This window comes from Macrobrachium rosenbergii, chromosome 22 (assembly GCF_040412425.1).
Source record: "Macrobrachium rosenbergii isolate ZJJX-2024 chromosome 22, ASM4041242v1, whole genome shotgun sequence".
Lineage (NCBI taxonomy): Eukaryota > Metazoa > Arthropoda > Malacostraca > Decapoda > Palaemonidae > Macrobrachium > Macrobrachium rosenbergii.
This window is the reverse complement of record NC_089762.1, coordinates 23,533,391-23,553,390: the sequence shown is the minus strand read 5'-3', so window position 1 is coordinate 23,553,390 and position 20,000 is coordinate 23,533,391. Positions and strand designations below refer to the sequence as shown.

General features: G+C 36.6%; 1 protein-coding gene and 1 long non-coding RNA gene across 3 annotated transcripts in view; one reads left to right on the top strand and one right to left on the bottom strand.

The window, feature by feature from the left end:
• LOC136850652 (glutamyl aminopeptidase-like) overlaps positions 1–20,000 on the top strand; it is a 77,960-nt gene that overhangs the window by 17,980 nt on the left and 39,980 nt on the right. Inside the window, exon 2 of the mRNA XM_067124415.1 lies at positions 7,692–8,454. Within this exon, the coding sequence (XP_066980516.1) occupies positions 7,766–8,454 (689 nt within the window). The 5' untranslated portion in view covers positions 7,692–7,765. The remainder of the gene's footprint in view (positions 1–7,691; positions 8,455–20,000) is intronic.
• Positions 1–20,000, bottom strand: part of LOC136850653 (uncharacterized) — a 76,826-nt gene that overhangs the window by 43,017 nt on the left and 13,809 nt on the right. For both annotated transcript variants that reach the window (XR_010856673.1, XR_010856674.1), the window contains exon 2: positions 10,811–10,947. This is a non-coding gene — a long non-coding RNA (uncharacterized lncRNA). The remainder of the gene's footprint in view (positions 1–10,810; positions 10,948–20,000) is intronic.

Below are 20,000 nucleotides of genomic sequence, written 5' to 3'. Positions count from 1 at the left end.
ATAATTGAATTCTCCTGGAAAGGATTGATGCAAAGTTCGAGCATCAGCAGAGAAATTGAATGCATAGCTCAAACTTTGGACATTTCGTCTCGCGCCGTAATCGATTGAGAGTGGGCGAGAAATTCTGATACGGTCACGTTATAGCAGTCGTTCTTGGTCGACTCAAAAGGCCATTCAGTTGAGCCCTCCTACGCCATCGGCTCTTGAATCAACAAGTTGGGCGGCGGAGGATGGAAACGCGGGCCCCGTTTCCGCTTCTTTTCAGTGTCGTGGGAGGACCATATTCATTTCATCTTCCAAATCTCATTTGACCGGAGGTTATTCATCTCCAGACAAGATTAATTAATCTTTCTCTTTCTCCTGTTTTTGAGAAAATACAAATCTGACTCACTTTTGATTGCTATATACATTTAGTTAAATGTTTTGAGTAATCAAAGTTCAGTCTAGAAATTCAGAATGTTGATGAATCTCAACGCATTTCTTCGATTTCAAAATACTTAACAAATGTGACCTATAACGTAAAGGAATCGTGTTATGTAATCTACGTGATCGTCTTGGTCTGGAAAGTCAAACAATCACTAACCCTGACAAAAATGAATGCCGTAAAGTTCTCCTTAATTTCCTCTCGACGCGATAGGAAATTACAAAAAAGGAAACAATAGAGAGACTCTGTCATCAAGAAAATGGCGTTAAATTAAGTTACCCGGGTTGAAGGATGGCCTGACTAAGAGAGAGAGAGAGAGAGAGAGAGAGAGAGAGAGAGAGAGAGAGAGAGAGAGAGAGAGAGGTACCTAAGTAGGGTAACTGTAGGCTCTCTTCTCTTAACCCCGAAAGCGAAATCTTCAAGGGGATCTATTTGTTGCGTCTCCTTTCCCCGTTCGTCTTGTTATCGAGCATTTACCCAGAGTAGACTCATCATTTAAGTGGTAAGTGGACACAAAGGACACTTTGTCATTCAGGCTCGGTGAATTCACAAGTTACAGTTTAGTTAGCAATTACTATTCAAAATACCTTCAAGTGTATAAAGTATAATGTTTACGGTAGAATTATATTACCTTTGTTAAACTGTCTACAGTTCTAGGTTTTATACTGTATTCACGGACTTTAATATTCTTCAGTAAATGAAGTACTGTTTGAAATGCCTGGACAGATGACCAATCGTTATGCTTCACAAAGGAATAATTTCAGTCAACGTTCACCATATTTACATAGTTGTCGCCAACCAGTTTTATGCATATATGTATGTATGTATGTGTGAATATATAATACTGTATGTATATAATTATTTATATACATATATATGTATATGTATATATACATATATATACATATTTATACATTTATATATATATATATATATATATATATATATATATATACAGTATATATGTATATATGAAATTTTATCACACCATGATTTATATACAATCATGAAGCTACAAATGTCGGTTAATATCCAGTTCACGCTACTTCGGGAATATCCCTGATGGGGCATATATATATATATATATGTAATGTTTTTATTGTTCCTTTTTACGTTCTTCGTTATATGTTTGCATAGATTTTAGTCTTTCTCTTCTTACCTTGATTTCTTTCGAGGTGTCCTTCAGATCCTTCGCGGATGATACTATCTTTGTATATTTATTCCTTTTAAATATTGATATCTCTCAGAAAGGCGTATAGATCGGTAATTTCTTCACTTTAATTAGTACTTAATATAATAAAGATCAGTACAAAATTAACAAGTTACAACGATAGAAACGAATCACTCTTGAATCAGTCTATATGGGGAACACAGAAGCGATTGGGAGAATACTCTCCCTTGAAGGACATAGTTATCGGTCTCTCACTCGTTGAACCCTCAGGAAATATCTGTAAATCTACCTCCTTCTAGCCTTATTGGAAGGATTAATAGGCCTCCCCTTCAAGTAGCTGATTGGAAGGACTGTAGTGGGTGTGATTCAAATCTCTCCTTAGAGGACTTGATAGGAGGTGATCTTAGGAGGGTGTGGGAAAGACCCTCCCACACATAATTGATTGGAGGTTGAAGAAGTATATCACTTGGGTCAACCCCAAATTCCTGGAACTTCCACGAAAACACCTTCCGGAGAAGGCGGGACTATAGAGTCAGCTGTTGTAAGCATTTAGACTGTGCTGACTCATGTTTTGCTTGGCTTCAATCATGAGGCCATTATTTCCCATTTTTACGACTGTTTTTATGGCTTAAACACGATATACTGCAATGTAAACATCTTGCGTATTGATAACACGACACAAAAGCATTTGGCCGTTATCACTGTGTTCTTTGCCTCTCTCTTTACTCTTATTTTCTCTCTCCTTCTCTCTCTTAACTTTTTCTCTTCTATCTCTCTCTCTCTCTCTTTTCTATTTAATTTCCCTATCTATTCTACATACAACATATATATATATATATATATATATATATATATATATATATATATATATATATATATATATATATATATATATATATATATATATATAATATATATATATATATTATATGTATACTGTATATATATAGTATATATATATATATATATATATATATATATATATATATATATATATATATATATATATATATATATATATATATATATATTTATATTTATATTAATATACTCGTACTATCCTAAACAAGCATCCTCTGATCAGTTCGGTATATCATGATAAAATCAGGTTAAAGATAAAAATCGAAAACCGAATGACATTTAATCCCAAGCTTAAATCTTTCTTGTATGCTTGGATTTGTGTAATCTTCGTTACTTCAAAAGATAAGTTTAGATTTAGACTCTCTTGTGTGCCCCGTCGGTTTTCATCCGAAATGAAATGTTTTGCTGTCAGTATTTTTTGTTTCTTTTTTTTGCGCCAGACATGTTCACGAGCACCAGTTGTCAGACAAGACTCAAGAACAATTATTCTTCTTCATGTTTTTGTGCCGTCATGTTTTTGTGCTGTCATCATAGAACGTCTGAGTAAGAAAGCTTTCCTGCGTTTACATAATATCTTATGAGATTTTAAATTGAATGTACCGTGTAGTTTTTATGTAATCATTCATTTTTTGTAGGCTCACAGAAGAAACCAGTATCGTTGAACGTTTTCACCTTCCACATTAATTTATCGAGTTACTTGTCTATCCTAATTTACATTCTGTCGATTCTGCAAGAAACCCATTTGTCTGAATTGAGTGTTCTCCGCTAAACTCTTCGCTTCTGTCTGTATCTTTTTCCTATTTGGTGAAAGACGTGTATTCCACCGCAACAAGTTTTACATCACGCGGACCTGGTCCTCGAAGGAAAAGGCTCCATTTAAGGGAAATTATATTCAGGGTTTTATGAGTCCCGGCCGAAGGTATTGGAAAACCTCGGAGTGGGCTGATGTAAATGCTCCTTCAATCGTCTTTGTGTCAATAAAACTCTCGGAAATTGCCAAGGGGTTTTTGGCCATCAGAGAGAGAGAGAGAGAGAGAGAGAGAGAGAGAGAGAGAGAGAGAGAGAGAGAGAGGTGCGTGGGGGAAATATCGGCGAGCTTAATATTTCGAAAATTACTATTATTATGAGTAATCTTACCTTAGTTTGTTGTACATGTAACAAGTGGAACATGGGAATGGAAGGATACTGAAATTAAAGGACAAATGAAGGAGGCGAGGAGACTGTTTTAGGTGCATTTGAAAATGATAGAGTAAGGGAGAAAAGGAAGACAGATAGATAGGAATAGCAATAAAATGTTCAGCAGAGTATGAAATATGAGACGGCAGAACTGAGAATGAAACTAGTGGATAGGGAAGCTAACAAAAGAAACCGTTGCAGTTTTACACTGAGGTTGCCATCAGCACCATTCACAAGAAGGTGGCATAAAAATCCCATAAGAGTGATTTGCTAATCGTAAAGTCAAATGGTCTGCATGAAAGTACTAAAAAATTGTGTATGTGTATATAATATATATATATGTGTGTCTGTGTGTGTGTGTGTGTGTGTATATATATATATATATATATATATCGTTTTCTCTATCGTTGTCGTTGCGAAAAAAAAATTTTTTTAATCTTTAAAATTCAAATCAGTAGTATTCTTCAGAGGAAGGGAGGTGGTCCCTTCAAAGGCTTAATAAATTTCAATTTCATGCTTTGCGCTTTGTGGTTTCTACTTAGTTATGTATGTATGTATATATATATATATATATATATATATATATATATATATATATATATACATATATATATTTTTATATTTTTTTTATTTTATATATATATATATATATATATATATATATATATATATATATATATATATATATATATATATATATATAGAGAGAGAGAGAGAGAGAGAGAGAGAGAGAGAGAGAGTGAGAGTGAGTTTACTTCTACGAAACGAATATCCACAGTATGCATGGTAACAACAGCGAAAGTACCCTTGCGTAACCCTTAACAGAATAATGGGGGAATAAAGGCATTCAGGCGGAGTTGCAGCTACTTTATATTTGACAATAGTTGTACCTCATAAAAGATGCTAATTTCTAAAGACCTTCCTAAAGTTAATCTCACGAAAATAAAGGAACTGCAGAAAAGATGGGGACTATTTTGTGTTGTTTTGTGTTCCTTGAGAATGACTGACAGCAATGCTATTTTAGATTTTATTGTCACTGTTTTTTCCAAGGAGAGGCCAGTGGGAGGGGCAATCAGGATAAAAAGGGGGAATAAAAAAAAAGGTGGTTTTTAACCCCGACGGAAGATTAAGTGATATAGGGACTGGGGAAAACAAGAGCAAGCAAAGAATTCAAAGCTTGAGATCTTTGCTCGTCAACTCTGGCCATTGTGGAATACTTGGGTCACTCTATATTCTCTCTAGTTGCCTTTTCCGTAATCACTAAAGGTTACGATAGCTGGGCTTTCTGTAACTTTCCGTTCGGGTTAATAAAGTTAATTAACTTTAGAGTTTTGGGGCTTCTTTTAATAAAAGGCTTTTGCTTAAAAAACATGAATTTTCGTCCTTAGTTACTAAAGATTGAAAATGCGAAAACTTTCCGAAGTTGAGGACTGAATTTGTCGAATAAATCAATTCAGGTTTTTAAAGTTTTGGCATCGCACTTGAATTGCTGCTTAAGGAGTTATGTATAAAGGTCAACGAGGGACTGGCAGATTTCCCACCTTTGCAGCCTGGTTAAATTTTCAACTGTTATATTTGCAGAGCTCTTGGTGCCATTTCTTCATTTTATAAGCAAATCTTTACGAAATAAATTTACCACTTTCACTTACTCGAGTACATTTCTGCTCATGGATTTTTACGGATTAAAACTTGCTCTCAGAACTATTAATTTTTTTAATTAGAGGCTTATTTGATGGTAATCTTATTTCAATATGGACCTTACCCTGCTGATTATTTGATTTAATGAATTAGGTACAGTCCTTAATCTGGCCATTTATATGAAAAGAGAGCCAATTCATCCTTAGAAGAAATGAGAGCTCAATAAATTAGCCCACTACAGAGAAGGCGTTTATTGCTACCTAAATGTGTCACTGACGACACTAACAACTATTCAATTAAGTAGAATTACATTAAAGGCAAAACTATATCAAATGCAGTTTCTAGCGATTATTATTATTATTATTATTATTATTATTATTATTATTATTATTATTATTATTATTATTCAGAAGACGAACCCTATTCATGTGGAACAAGTCCAAAAATTCAAATTTCCAAAGAATATGGTGTTCATTCCAAAGAAGTAACAGAAGGTAACTGGAAATACAGAAAGAAGAGGCCAATTATTAGAAAAACAGCTAAATAAATATATAAATAAATAAATAAACAAAAATGTAAGTAAAACATTAAAATACAAGTTGAATTGTATTAGGGTAGTGATACATTGCATCTTCGCTTGAAATTCTGAAGTTCCAGTTGCACCAACAAATATGCACCGATCTCACCTGAGCAGTAAAAGAGTATTTTGAAGAACGGGAAAAATGAACAAAATATTTTTCCGCCAGACGCTCTTCAAAAGCGGAGTGTAAAGACGTAAATCCATCTTTGATGTTTGGAGTCACGACACCAGATCAGCTTAACTTTTTACGTGTCAGATTTTTTCGCCTTGAGTAGGCCTACGTGAATATTTAGTGATCAATTGCGAACTTAGGGTTTAAATTAGCCTCTAAAGTACTGCATGATTTGGTCTCAGACTGCCTGACAAAATACTGGAACGAGATGGTCCTGTTCGACACAAAATGGACTGATTAAGAGACAACGGACAGAGCAGAATGGTGAGGATTTCTAAATCTTTCGTTCTGAGCAGAGCTCAATAAACGTGACCCCCTTTTCAGTTTTCTGTAAAATTAAACTACTGTGACGGCTTTGTCTGTCCCCAGATCTTAAAAGCTACTGAGGCTAGAGGGTTGCAAATTGGTATATTGATCATCCACCCTCCAATCATCAAACATACCAAATTACAGCCCTCTAGCCTCAGTAGTTTTTATTTTATTTAAGGTTAAAGTTAGTCATAATCATACATCTGGGACCGGTAAGGTACCAACGACATAGGCGAACCACCGCACCGTGGCTGAGTTTCATGGGAGGCGGGTAAGAGTTTCAAGGGCCGTGGCTGAAAGTTTCATACAGGATTGTATGCTGTACAGAAAACTCGATGCGCCGAAAAAACTTCGGCGCATTCATTACTTGTTTGTGACGGTGACATTTAGCAGATGCAGTAATGTTTTGATTCAAATTTCAGACCTTCATCGACGCCAATGGCAACACAACAGTATTACGGGATTATTACGATTACCTCGCAAAAGCCTTTAGATCCTATTTTTGTCAGGATGCTAATGCCGGTTTATGTCTAATCCTCTGTAACGGACTGATTCTATTGACGGGATTAAGTGTCTGCGCGGAGCTTTGCGTCCCGGGATTGGTCCTGAAATGATGTTCACGAATTTTGATCGATTGGTCACTATTTGATTCCCGCATGTCCATTTTTCCCACATCTTTTCATAAATATGATCTTCAGAATGGGACCCGATCTCTGGTGATTTTCTCGGAGGGGCAAAATAGAAACAGTTGCCTAGATGAAGAAACGAAGTAAACTTGCTAAAGAGTAAAGAAGGGAGCGATAAAAGGAAACGGTAATAAACAACACAAAGGGAACACGAACTTGAAATAAAATAAAAAGCTTTTCGTGTCTTTGTTGAGAAGTTGAATAAGTTAGTTACCTTTCTATCTTTTGTTAATAGCAGAAAATTAATTTAATAACACTGTTTACGTTATCGTTCAAATATGATCATGTATCATATGATCAAAATTCACATTTTTATTAGTGTCTTCATATTATATTAACTCATTCACAAATGTCTGAATTTCATGATTGTTCGCTACATCGTACCACAACTGCAGTATACCTCTCTCTCTCTCTCTCTCTCTCTCTCTCTCTCTCTCTCTCTCTCTCTCTCTCTCTCTCTCTGACACGTTCACACAAGCAAGCTTAATAAATGCGATTTTAGAGTAAAAATAGTAAGAATCGAAGGTTTTCATTATACTGTTATCAAGTATTTTAAGCACTTTAGGAAAGTCTGTGATTCTTTAGGTTTTCATACTTCCGTAAGTGCAAGTATGTCTTATAATCATTGTCAAGAGCTTTCCCATCTAACGCCGTTTATATTCTTTATTTTTCAGACTAGCAACTCCAGTGAACAAACAGTGAAAGTAAAACTCCAAAAGTTAGTGAGAAAGTTCCAGCTGCCGCAAAGATGGGTCAAGTATTTGTAAGAAGATCGACAGCCGCTCTGCTGTTCCTGGTGGCTGTCTTGTGCATCGCCTGCGTGGCGCTTCTGGTGCTCCTCCTGGCCCCAGACTGGCGTGATCCGGGAGGTCACATGACCACGGGCCCGCAAAGTAACCTCGCTCAAGTTTTTGGCATAGCGCCGAATCATGAGCATCGATCCTCTCTTACGACTCAAAGACCCCAGGCTACTATAACGCAAAGGCACACGACAGCCCAGCAAACTCACCCAACCCCAGTTCCCTCTTCTAGCACTACCACAGAGGCCCCCAAGGAACCTTGGGAAAGGGAGTATCGCATCCCGAGAGCCACCACTCCCATTCACTATGACCTCTTCCTGCATCCTGACCTTGAAACGGGAAGGTTCGAGGGTAAAAACACCATCACCATCGGCGTGAATGAGCCTATCGATTACCTTGTCGTCCATGTGAAGCAGATGAATGTGACAAAGACCGAACTCAAGGATGGATCGACGGGTCAGCCGGTACCCTTAAACGATGCTTTCGAGTACGAACCCAATCAGTTTTGGGTGGTGAGGCCCAAGGGCACATTGCAGCCCAAAAATTATTCTCTGTACTTGGAGTTCGAAGGGTCCTTAGACGGGTCCATTGTCGGGCTGTATCGCAGCTCGTATACTACGAAAGATGGAGAAAAGAGGTCAGTGCATTTCTTTCTACGTTTTACTTATCAAGTAAGTGCGCAATTAATAGAGAGTATAACTGCATTAACTAAAGCGTACTTAACATCTAATCAAATTGAGCTCATCTTGTCCTAATGTGTGTTGTTTTTACACAAATTTTTCATTTTGTTTTATGATCCTTCCCATCGAATGGCAACAACAACTGCATTTCGAAAAATGTAATTGCACGCTGATTTAAAGCTGGCTTTGTCTGGTAAAAGGGGCTTTTATGTTTCGTGAAAAACAATCATAGCTAAACGATCGCATAAAATTGTTCCTTGCTTAGCTCTTTTCTCTCTTTCTCTCTCTTCGATAGCAGACTTTATGATTTATTATATGCTACCCCACACTGTTTCCAGTGAAATATTAAGATTTTAAAATTTATGCAATGGAAATACGTTTCCCTTTACGTCCCTTGATGATGTCTGAGCCTTTGCTTCTTTTATCTTTTTAATCACTGAATCAGACATGAAAAACCTGTGAATGTTGATTAGATTTCTTCATTGTTATCTCCTTGATTATTTATTAGCGTATTCATTATATCGAAAATTATGCTTCCTCGTGACTCATTATGAAAATGTTATGAGAAAAACAGCATCTTTAAACTAAGCTATCCATCAGCCCATTTACAACATCAACAACGTAAAAGCTGCTCTGGTAATAAAGATACTAATAGCAAAGCTCATGATGATCATATCTCCTCTGCACAACAAGAATATATCACGAATAATGACGTCATTGGTAAATTCAACGCCATTTCGAGGAGGCAAACGATGCATCAAAAGTCTTCAAATGATTTCGTACACCACGGAATTACGACTGAAGGTACCCGAAGGAACTTGTTGTTTGGCGGCTTGGAGAAAATATGCAAAGACAAGGAAGGGCGAGATATTATCGCCAACATCTGAAGTGCAACGCTTTTCAGATGTCTGATAAGTGCTCGTCGTTCCTGAAGTGGAAAGGCCGTCAGGTGGAGGCGGATCTTTCCTAGATTGTGACCCCCAAGGGTTTTAACCCGGTATGTATCCACCTTTTGCGGCGTGTTTAGTATAAGGCCGTTGGGGATTACCGTAAAAATATAAACAAAAGACTGTAAATATAATAAAGATAATGACCCACAAGATATATTAATCCTAGACAACGACCCCAGCCTTTGTTGGGGGTCACTATCTAGGAAATATCCGGCGGAGGCTTTCTGGGGAGCAAAAAGCATTGTGTGAATTCATCGTAATTAGTTTTAATGAGACAAGGTTAGGTTTCCATGAAAATCAAAATGTCGCGTAGTTAAATCATTCGTTTTCTTACCATAAAGAATACATTTGAGACTTACATAAAATCTGAGGAAATGCGCCACCACTCAAGAGAAGAAATTGAAGAAGAGAAAGAGGGAACCGGTTCCAAACGGCTGTTACAGAATGAAGCGGACACGACTCTTCAAACTTCATCTCTGATCATAATTATGGTATTGTTCCAAGCCAATTAGGCATTCTGGGTCGTAAATCTCTTGGAACAATGGGCAATTGGCATTATGTTCTCCCCCGTTGTAAGAATTTGGTATCTAACTTCCTCTCCGGCGGAAAAAGAACTTTCGTTAGCTATTGTAATTTACGAACAGCGGAAAACACGGAGGATGTGCTTGATCGCGTATAGTTCCTTCTCATCCCATCATCCGCGTAAAGAACTTAAAAACAGATGCGCACGCACACGCACGCACACACATGATAAACCTGAAATTCTACTGCTCACGTAAAACGTGGCGCCTTGACCTGAAAAATGTTCTGCCGTCAGGTTTGAATCATTTCGACTATCAACTGCTTCGATCTTAATCCCAAATAATTTAAATAGAGAAAGTCAAACGCACCTAAGGGGCTTCTTGAGGTATATCAAAGCAATACAATACTGGTTAATATTGTCAGCAATAAGTTAAATGTTGCAAGACTGTTAAAATAGTCCGCAGCGCAATATGCCGATAAAGATTAAGCCCACAGATAACGATACAAGAATTTTCAAAAAATTAATTCTTGCTGTGCAAAGTGAAAAATTTAAGGCAAGGATTTAAAGGAATTTAAAGCACAATGCATGCTTTATTATTATTATTATTATTATTATTATTATTATTATTATTATTATTATTATTATTATTAACCAATCTGCAACTGTAACTTCAAAATTCAATCATCCATGACACTGCCAGAAAACCTGTTCTACAGCTTTTTATCAAAGTAATGGGAGGTGTAATAATTTAACTAACAATAATTTCCTATTTCCGCCAAGATCTGAAGGACAGCGAAAGAAACAATTAAACATCTATTAATTATAACATCTTTTACTTACCAATTCACAGCAGACTGGTTTGTCTTCATAGAAATGTTATCCCGGAAGTTTTTACTTGAAACTGCGGCCTCTTCTGAGACAAGTTTCTCATCCTTTCTATGTCATGGGTCTCCAAGACTCAGGAGTTGCTTGAATGTCTAGAGAGAGAAAGAGAGATAGTATGATTACAACAATAACAACAAATCACAGATTTGCTATATCTGCGCAAAATAACAGAATAGAATAGAATATAGAAGTTAGGCCTAAGGTAAAGCGTTGGGACCTATCAGGGAATTCAGCACAGAAACGAAAATTGACAGTAAAAAGGTTTGAAAGGTGTAACAAGAGGAAAACCTCGCAGTTGCACTATGAATCAACTGTTAGGAGAGGGTGGAAAGTGAGATGGAAGAAAGAGAATATGAACGGAGGTATAGAAAAAGGAATGAAAAGGGTTGCAGCTAGGGGCCGAAGTGACGCTGCAAAGAATCATAAGTAATTCCTACAGTGCACCGCATGAGGTGCACTGACGGCACTACCCTCCTACGAGCTACACAAAATAAGAGGATCTTTTATACTAAATATATATACATCATATACTTTATACAGAGTCAAATAGATTACAAGGTTTGTTAACTCAGCAGGTACTGGGTGGAGAAAATGCTGAGAACTCCTGCTCTATTGTTATCCTTGGAAGGATGTATCAAAACAAGCTCTAACGGTGACCTAAAACGCGTGGCCTAGCGCTCGAAGAATTGGGTTAGAAAGAGGCTGGAAGTTGGCTTCTGGCCAAGGGCTCACGGACCAGAACTCCTTTGGGTTGTCCATGAAGGTCGTGTTTTCCTAATGTTTGTTGGCTGTTGGATCTGTCTTTGTTGGCTGTTTGTTCTGTCCTTTTTATTTGCTGAAGGGAATATCACGATTTATCATATTTTCTTGGCGAAACAACCGAGTAGTTATTGTTTTCATTTATCAACTGCAAAGTTTGGATCTATTTGTAGATGGATGTCAGGGTGGGAAATTTAAATTAGTTATATTTATAAAGAATAAGTACTAAATTAATGTAAATTTACATATTTTTACAGACAGTTTTGAAGAAATTTGGTTGACATATGTGTACAAATGTAAGTTCTGATACACGATACAGGTACACTTCCTGACGGCATATTCAAGGGTATAGACATGAAAGCTGGGCACAATTTAATGTGGCCATGAAAATGATGCTTAACAAGGAGACTTTCCCAGTTGTTATTCAGAGCGTTTAGAGAAAACCTCTCGCTCTCAAGGTAATATTAACAACAGGAATAGATTATTTCCGGCTTCAGGAGAGTCCCCTTATATTAGGAGGAGGGGCATTACCTGATGACCTTTTGCCGAGGAATCGTTGCGATAGAAGTCCCAATAAAAAGCAAAGTAAAGAAAGGAACCCACGGTGGACTTGCGTACCTTCTGCACCTTTCTAATCTGATGTTTTAGTTTGGTTTTTATTATATTTTTTTCACTTATTTGATTGAATTGAGTCATCAAGTCCCAAGCCATTTCCGTGGGTGGTTTTGATTATCAAAAGAGACGTTCATTGCAGAATTCAGATGTTGGGTGGACTTATTTTCTTTTGCATTCCGTTTTTGCTGTGGCCTAAGTCTCATTTGTATTTTTATCTACTTATGTATGAGTTTTTTCGTATAAATTTGATAGTTTTCAATCATAGATGTAATTAATTTAGTATGAATATTAGTTTATCTTCGATTTTCCTTTTGGCCATAATGTTTCCGAAGCCATTAAGTTAAGCATATTTCTCATATTAATAACAGTTAACTGGAATATATACAGTGATTTTCATCTTCATATTAACTTTCTGAAATAATACACCACTGCTGGAGAGCAATCAAATGCATTTTTATCAACGGTGGCTAAAAGATGTAAAGGAGAAACAAACGTTTGAAAAATCTGAAAACACTGGCTAATATAAGGCGTAACAATTCATTGACAAAGAAAGAAAGGGCAGTAGAAAGTTAGAAAACGATTAGTCTCAATTTGGCAAGTGAGGAAAGAAGGAAAACCAAATCAGCAATTAAAGTAAAGGTGGTGAGTATGGCTGGGAGGGGATGGGGGAAGCATTTTCCTAAACTTTAGCCGGAGGGGCGAAGCCAAACCTGCTGACCGGTTGATGACCGACCGCTCCACCTAAGTACATTCACTGAAGTTCTGTTGCTTCTTGAATAAAAAAAAAAAAAAAGGAACAGCACTGAAGAGAGAGAGAGAACAAGGGAGTGAGTTCAATGTTGGAGCATAACCAGAATATTAGATGGAAAATGTTTCAGACGGAAATTGCTAAAATATATTATATATATATATATATATATATATATATATATATATATATATATATATATATATATATATATATATACACACATTTACAACATCCACAAAAAAACACCGAAAAATTCATAACTCTTTTCATAGTTATATTTATTTAATTTTCCTAAATAGACGATAAAATAGCGATTCGCAATATAGGAACATTCAATGGATGCACAGGGTATGAGGGTGTGAAATAAGATTAGTGAAGGGACTCTAACCTACCGATGGGTGACCGTAACGAAGGGGGAAGTGTTGGGTTACGGTGGATAGAGAGAGAGAGAGAGAGAGAGAGAGAGAGAGAGAGAGAGAGAGAGAGAGAGAGAAAAGAAAAGAAACTGTTCGTTCAGGTACTGGAGCTGTAGCAGACTTGTTGACAAAACAACCTTTACAAAGTCTACTTTCTCTTATAGTCAACACACCTCTCACAATGCTCGCATCACTTGTTTTTTTTATTGATTTTATTTATTTTGTTTTATCATTTCTTTTCGTTGGATTTGCTTTCTTGTTCCTTAAGTTAGGGAATTATTCCTGTCTAGAGGACACATCAAGCTTTTATTTAGCCCAGTATCATTAACAAAAGCTGGAGCCGAATACGATGATTTATTCTTCTGACTTAGTCATATACCCTAAAGTATTCCAAAGTTAATTTCATCGGTCTTCCAACCAAATCCCACTTAATAATTCTTACAGATGCGTTGTTGATTTCCCTTATCTTTTAACCGTCCCGTATGCACTATCATAAATTTCTGTTTTTCACAAGAAGTGCAAATTCAGATTATGGCAACTCTCACCATTTTGTATCAGTTCGGCTTTATGACGCATTTATTGATATATGAAATGTTCATTTTTCATAACATACAGGCAGAAACCTTTACCAAGCTCGTTTTATAAAATATCTTATTAGGAAGGATATGAACAAGGCAACAACTTCAGTGAAGGACTTCGCATAAGGGACTTCGTGGTTTGAAAAACATTTCGGGAGAAATGTTTGAGCTAAACTTTAGGAAGGACCGTGTATGGTTGAAAATTCTGTGCACTGTAATGACTATGGTATTCTGTTGTTAATTCATATTGTAACATCATCTATTTTTTCCGATAAATGCTAAGATGAGACACTGCTGTATACTCTACAAGAACGTAACGCATCTCTTAATGTTGAGCTTCTGTTCACTGCTTCTATATTGGTACTGTGCCTACCCTAATGAAGTAATTATTGCAGAGAAGAGAGCAAACTCTCGAGAACTTTTCCTCTTGAACGATCAATAGAAAACAAGGAAAACCACTTTCATGCTGTCATTCGTGGGAAATCTCAGTGCATCGTATTGGCAATTGTCTTTCAGGAAAGTCTCGGAGTCCACCCCCTCCCCCCTAGGAATAAAAGAAGACACGAGAAGAGAAGGACAAAAACAGACGAAGGGAATAATCGAAAGCTGTCTTTAGGGAGAATTTCTCAATGACGTCGACCACCCACTCACGGGTACCTTCTCCCAGAGTCTTCCTTCCTCCCACGTTTTCTATTTCCATTAAGACGCAGCCTCCCCCAGGAAATTCATTTGCAATTAGCAAGTGAATTGGCAGCAGTTAGGAATGAATAACGGAAATAAAATGGGCGTTTAATGCGAAAGGGCATCACAATAATGGAAGGAAGCCATCGCACCCACGTGCAAGGCAAAGGCAGTGCCACCTAAAGGTACACGCTCTGTATGTAGACCCATCCATCACCATCACCCAGTCAAAATTTACTTTGGAAGAAAGTAATGGCATTTTATTCGGCGTCTTCTAGAGGGTTGTAATGACGTTGGTACTCTGGGAGTGCTCTTGTACAACCGTCAGTGATTGTCAGTTGAATAGGGTGCAATTTTGCATCACTAGCAAAGCTCTCCAAGTTTTTTCTGACAACTGCTGCCTCTGACCTACACAGTAGCACAGCTAAAGAACCTTGGTGATGCACTTTTACCGTCAGCATAGACGTTCTCCTTATCGAGACATCGGAAGAAAACCAGACGGTAATTAGCAGATAGGATTGGGTGACAACCCCAGCCAGACAGATGGATGGATTTCTTAAAAAGACTCCTTTCATTCACATGTAGTTGTTCATTGAATTAGAGGGAGCTTGCGAATAAGTAAGACTGACTAATAAATGACTGAGTGAATAGGGATACTGGTAAGGAAGATAATTAAAGACTAGAGTAATCTGCTGATAACTTTTTAATATTTTTAACAGCCTGGCTGATAGGCTGAAGGGTGTGCGAGCTAAATTTGAAAAAATAAGCAGTCTCGTAAACAAACTCAAAATGGAAACGATCGCCGTGTGTTGGGATCATTATCGAGTCAATATCATCAATATCGTCTTATATTATCCAAACCAGATTTTCCACTCCATTTTAAAACCCATGATCCCTTTCGCAGAAAAGGTCACACTTAAGAGACCTCCAGATTCGCCCTCGTTAGCAGCGTTTTTATTATACTCATTAGCTTCACCTGCACCTGTGCCCACGTGACCCATTATAGGGAAATTGCAGATTCCTACGAATTCCTTCATAGTAACTCAAACAATAGGATAAAAATAGATACGCCATGTCACTGCAGTATCTGGACATTTTCTTGGAACGTTTCTAGCCACGAATTGTGTTCTGTTAGTTGGTATTTTCTAGATCATAGCTTCTTTAGGAAAAGTCTTCATTCCCAACATAAATGGTTTCATGTTGCTCCAAAACCGAATTTGGTAAGCTCAGAAATAACAGCTAATAAGAATATACTATTCTTGGTTTTCTGATTTATTCTTTTTATTTTATTTTATTAGGATTCATGGGGCTCCTTCTGAAAGCTGACGAATGTTTTCTGAACATTTCTTTCATGCAGCTCTCCATTCTAGATTTTAAGCGAGTATTTGGTAAAGGCATTACTTGTAAAATTAAGAGTAAGTTCGTCATCGCTACCCACTATAATTTCATTTTTTTTATTAGAGGTTCACTAATTTTTAGCGTATTCATTAATCCATGGCTAACAGCGCTTAATTCGCTAGTGCTGACTGACTTACGACAAAAACAGTTTTATGATCTTGCAATTTATCATCTTAATCAGTATCGGTGAAATATGACCCAGTATCCTCTCATTAAATTAATAGATACTATCCTGTAGATATTATAGAAACAGTTACGGAGCAAATGAAAATTTTCGATAAAAAAATTGTCGTTCATCAAAAGAATCCGATTCTCGAAAGTGTCATTACATAGGAAATCAAATTCCGGCCGCGATGCATTTTAAATAATTTCGTCAGTCTCTAAAGAGGTTACAAGTCGGCGCTACTTATCCCTCTTCAAGGGGCTTTCTGACTGCCCTTCGAATTAGCAGTTCCTTCACCAGCAACTGTGACTGTAACAAGAGGTATAATTATCATGGTACTTGCAGCAGGATATCGGAAAGGCTTTCAGAATTCTTAGTTGGCTTTACGATTATGAAACGATCCTTGTTCCTGTTTTCCTTGTATTAGTTGGACTGTTGAATCTTTCTAAGACAAAGCATACAAAGATGTAGGGTATACAAGGCATACAAGTTACAGATGAACACGGACCATTTCAAAATCTGTTAATTGTTCTTTGATCGCAACGTATCATCCCTTATGTCTTATTCTAATTCACTTTTCCTGTGCCGAGACATTCTTTAAATAAAGAACTTCATCGGCAAAGTACACGCAACGAAAGTACGTATTACACTCAACAATTACTTCTGATATAATTATATATATGGTTATAACGTGCAAAGTAAGTAAATTATATCTTAGTTTAACCAGACCACTGAGCTGATTAACAGCTCTCCTAGGGCTGGCCCGAAGGATTAGATTTATTTTACATGGCTAAGAACCAACTGGTTACCTAGCAACGGGACCTACAGCTTATTGTGGAATCCGAACCACATTATGACGAGAAATGAATTTATATCACCAGAACTAAATTCCTCTAATTCTTCATTGGCCGGTTGGAGAGTCGAACGCTGGGCCACGAGCGTGCTAGCCGAGAGCTCTAACCACCCCTCCAATGAAGAAGTGTTATAACGAGCAGGAGTGTATATTTCTGCGAATGAGCTATGTTATTTATGCGACAAATTTTATCATTACTTTTTATAAAAAAAAAAAAAAATTACATGAAAATTAAGCATTTCTGGCGTCGAAGACCCAAGGTAACTGTGACAGGGGATCTTTCCTAGATAGTGAGTGAGCCTCGGTGGGTTTTAACCCGTTATGTATCCACCTCTGCGGCGTGTTTAGTACAAGCCCGTTGGGGATGACCGTAAAAACATAAACAGAGGTCTGTAAACATCATAAAGCTAACGACCCCCACGGAATATTAGTTCTAGATAACGTCCTCCGAAAACCCTTGGGGGTCACTATCTAGGAACGATCCAGCTTTTCACTATCAAAGGATTATAGCCTTTCACTTGGGAGAGAGAGAGAGAGAGAGAGAGAGAGAGAGAGAGAGAGAGAGAGAGACAAAACAACCTAATGTGCCCGCGAGCAAAAATGATTAAATATGAGATATTTTCACCCAAGCTTCTTTTAAATGGATCTTTTCCAGCGTCAAGATATTTATAAGTTCATAGAATAACGCGATTAAACACAAAAAGGGTCACACTACAAAATGCATACTAGAACATGAGCATTCTCAAGACAAAAAAAAATTTCAACTAACAGAAACACGTCTTTTTTGATATGCAGTGTCGCGGGTGGAGGGAGGGGGCTGGTCATAGGCTTCCTAACATACTCTCAGATGAACTAAGACTCATATTTCTGGCGCTGACCTGATCTCATCTTACCCTAACTAATTATTAAGAAGTATTTGTTTGTCTCCTCCTCGCTGGGTATGATTATTGTGAAGTGTAAGTAATGTTGCGGAAGGTTAACCTTGGATAAATGAAATTACATGTATCACAAAATAAAAATTTGCGAGTGAACCGAATATCGAAGGGAGCTTATACTACAGCTGGTTTAAACGTATTTATTACTGGCCCGTGTGTTTCTTCCTATTGCGTGCACCTTTTTCATGCCGTTTCGACCAGTTTCCTCTACCTTCAGGCTAGAGCTGAGGGAATGGTAGCGAAGCGGCCCAGGCAACTTTCACCACAGAGGTATAGCATAGTTCATTTTCAGTTCGTCAGGCAGGTCTAGAGAGAATGTACTCCTGACGGCTTTCACAAGACGACTGCATTTCATCTAGATCTCTCTGAAAATAGATTCCCCGTGTCACATTGAGAGTGCTTTTGCGCGTCGTTCTCTGCGTACCGTAGCTGCGGCCATCTTTTGTTAATAAACGAACAATAGACAAATATATTTACGGACGGTAGGTCGTAAGTAAAGAGTATGGATTTCAAAACAAAATTCTAATTAATAAAAATCAACAAAGGAACGCTTGATGCGACGATGACTTCGTAAGATAACCATTCTTTTATTACTAGCACTTCCCTTCAGAATACTTGGTTGCGTAAATTCATTATTCCATTTTGTAAGATTGCCATTTTGAAGTAGTTCTTAACGCTTTGCTTGGAAAGATTATTTTTACTTGCTCTAAAAAAAACTTGCATTCCTTCTTATGGTTAAAAATATTAGATAAATATAAGACAGGCATACACGCACAAACACACATACACACACAGTATATTTATATATAGATAATCAGATATATATATATATATATATATATATATATATATATATATATATATATATATATATATATATATATATATATATATATATATATATATATATATATATATATATATATATATATATATATATATATATATATATATATATATATATATATATATATATATATATATATATATATATATATATATATATATATATATATATATATATATATATATATATATATATATATATATATATATATATATATATATATATATATATATATATATATATATATATATATATATATATATATATATATATATATATATATATATATATATATATATATATATATATATATATATATATATATATATATATATATATATATAGGGTGTTATATATATATATATATATATATATATATATATATATATACACAGGGTGCATAAATTAGAGGGCCCCCTACAGCATAAACTAAAATTGATATGGACAAAAATAAAAGTATTTCAGAACAGGTATTTATTTAAGTTTCTCTTTGAGTATTTAATATTTTGTGTGGCCTCCATCTGCCTGTACCACAGCCTGCATTCTTGAGGGGTATGATTTCAGCAAATCGCAAAAAAGCGGAGACTCAAACTCCATTTCCCTGAGCACTTCGGTCACCTCTCTTTGCAGGTCGTCGAGGCTTGGTATACCATCATAGTTCACTGTGCGCACTTCAGCACGATTCTTTAAGATACTACCAATGTTTTCACACACATTAAGGTCAGGGGAGCTACCTGGAAATTCACTTGACGAGAAGAAATCGATACCACTGTTTCGAAGCAGCTCCTGTGTCTGAAGAGCCTTGAAACATGCCTTATCATGCAAAAATGTGACTTCAACAAAGAACACATTTTCAGGATCTTTGAGAAAAGGAAATACTCCACCGGTAAACAGTTTCTCTGAAGTATTCGCCATTCCATGAAAGTCCTTTTTCTTTGATGACCCGCATTAACCGTTTGCCTGTGAAACAGAGAAAAAATCCCAAACATTCAGGAAATTTCACAACTTGGCGATAGCGCACGTCATTGCTGATATCATCCAACTTTGCAGCCCAAATGATGTCATTTTTATGATTTGGCTTCCTGACTGTGTAAATGAAGAATTTATCTGATGCGGAAACATGGAGAAAGTCAGCTCCATCCCAATCTT